The following is a 1,704-nucleotide window of genomic DNA, read 5'->3' as shown; positions in this document are numbered from 1 at the left end:
GCAGACTCTGAAGCTACTGTGGTTATGGGAATTGATAGCACATCACAAGCCATCTTTGATAGGATCTTATACTTCATCCTATGCATCTTCCACCATCCAATTGCATCAAACTGAGTCGGCTCATTCCATTCTTCAACTGCCTCCTCAAAGTACAAATCAAAGTCCGACTTCATTTGATCAACACTAGTAACAGTTTTCCTAAAGCTTTCATATTTGCTTTGGCTTCTACTTGTACTAGATTTCACACTACTAACACCACTAACATTGCTAGAACTTCCTGTTTGAGCATCACTAGCATTTCTCACAATATTAGTAGTACTAGTACTAACTCTATAAGCCTCTACATATTCAGCATACAAGTTTCGCAATGTCTCAAAAACTGTTACTTTAAGTTCAATCCCTTCCACGCCAGAATAGCAATTGTCAGCACACCACTCAATATACTTCATTTTGTTTCTAGGATCTAAAACAGCCGCTATAGAAATCAATAAATTACAAGATCCCCAATACTTATCAAACTTCAACTTCATCTTTTCAAGCATTTTTTCCATAAATGTAGCTGTGGTACCTGAATCTTTATCTAAACTCTCATAAGTCAATAGTGACTTTATGTGAACAAGTTTGACCAAGAAAAGATTGGCTGTCGGGTACTCAGAACCTGCATTAAATGTGATGATATAATTGACATTAGTAATTACACAATATATTATGAGTGCAAAGTAAATATATTAATACCTGAGATGAGTTCAGTGATCTCATGAAAATCTTCAAGGAAAGAACAAACAATGCGCACTTTCTCCCATTCCTCATCACTCGGCAATGTAGTATATGAAGGATCCCTTTGTTGATATCTTGGAAAAACGGCTTTGAACTCCAAAGCACATGACAACATAAAATATGTTGCATTCCATCTTGTTACACAATCCAAGACAAGCTTCTTCGAAGATAATTCCAACTGCTTTGCAATTTCACCGAACATGATCACACGTGCCTCTGATGCTGCCACATACTTCACACTTTCACGCACTTTGGAGATCACATCCTGAATAGAAGATAATCCATCTTTGACCAAAAGATTAAGAATGTGCGCACAACATCTCACGTGAAATATTTGACCACCAAGAGGTAAAGTGTGTCTGAACAAGAGATTTTCTTTCAATATCCGAACAGCTACATCATTGTTGGAAGCATTATCCACAGTGATTGTCCAAACTTTTTCCTCAATACCCCACTCTCGAAAGCATCTTTGCAGCACATCACTAATCACGACTCCCGTATGTGGTGGTGGAATATCACAAAAGTTCAAAGTGCGCTTTTGTAAATTCCAATTTGAATCCACATAGTGACCCGTGACAACCATATATGAAATATTTTGATCTGATGTCCAAAGGTCTGTAGTCACACTTACTCTACTAACACCTTTCAATTCGTTCATCAATCTCTTCTTCTCCAACTCATAAGAGGCCCAACAATCCTTCTTTGCTGTTGCACGACTAATCTTATTATATAGGGGAAAATAGCAAAACATATTGGATTGGTCTGAAAATTTACAGAAACCTTCATATTACTTCCTAGTACTTTCGTACAAAGTTTCATAAATTTTGGAAAATCTGAAGTCACAATATAATAGTAAAACAGAAAGTTCATCACAGTTAAACTATTACGTACTTGCTCTCAAAGTTCAGCAGCAGCGAGCGTCGACCG

The 1,704-nt window shown here is 37.1% G+C and overlaps 1 protein-coding gene across 1 annotated transcript in view; it reads right to left on the bottom strand.

The window, feature by feature from the left end:
- Positions 1–1,425, bottom strand: part of LOC131023312 (serine/threonine-protein kinase ATM) — a 13,124-nt gene extending 11,699 nt beyond the window's left edge. Inside the window, 2 exon segments of the mRNA XM_057952857.1 lie at positions 3–658; positions 736–1,425. Of these exon segments, the coding sequence (XP_057808840.1) occupies positions 3–658; positions 736–1,360 (1,281 nt within the window). The 5' untranslated portion in view covers positions 1,361–1,425.
- Positions 1,426–1,704: the final 279 nt, after the last annotated feature.

This window comes from Salvia miltiorrhiza, chromosome 4 (genome assembly GCF_028751815.1).
Source record: "Salvia miltiorrhiza cultivar Shanhuang (shh) chromosome 4, IMPLAD_Smil_shh, whole genome shotgun sequence".
NCBI classification, from domain to species: Eukaryota; Viridiplantae; Streptophyta; class Magnoliopsida; order Lamiales; family Lamiaceae; genus Salvia; species Salvia miltiorrhiza.
This window is presented reverse-complemented; position numbering and strand designations above follow the sequence as displayed.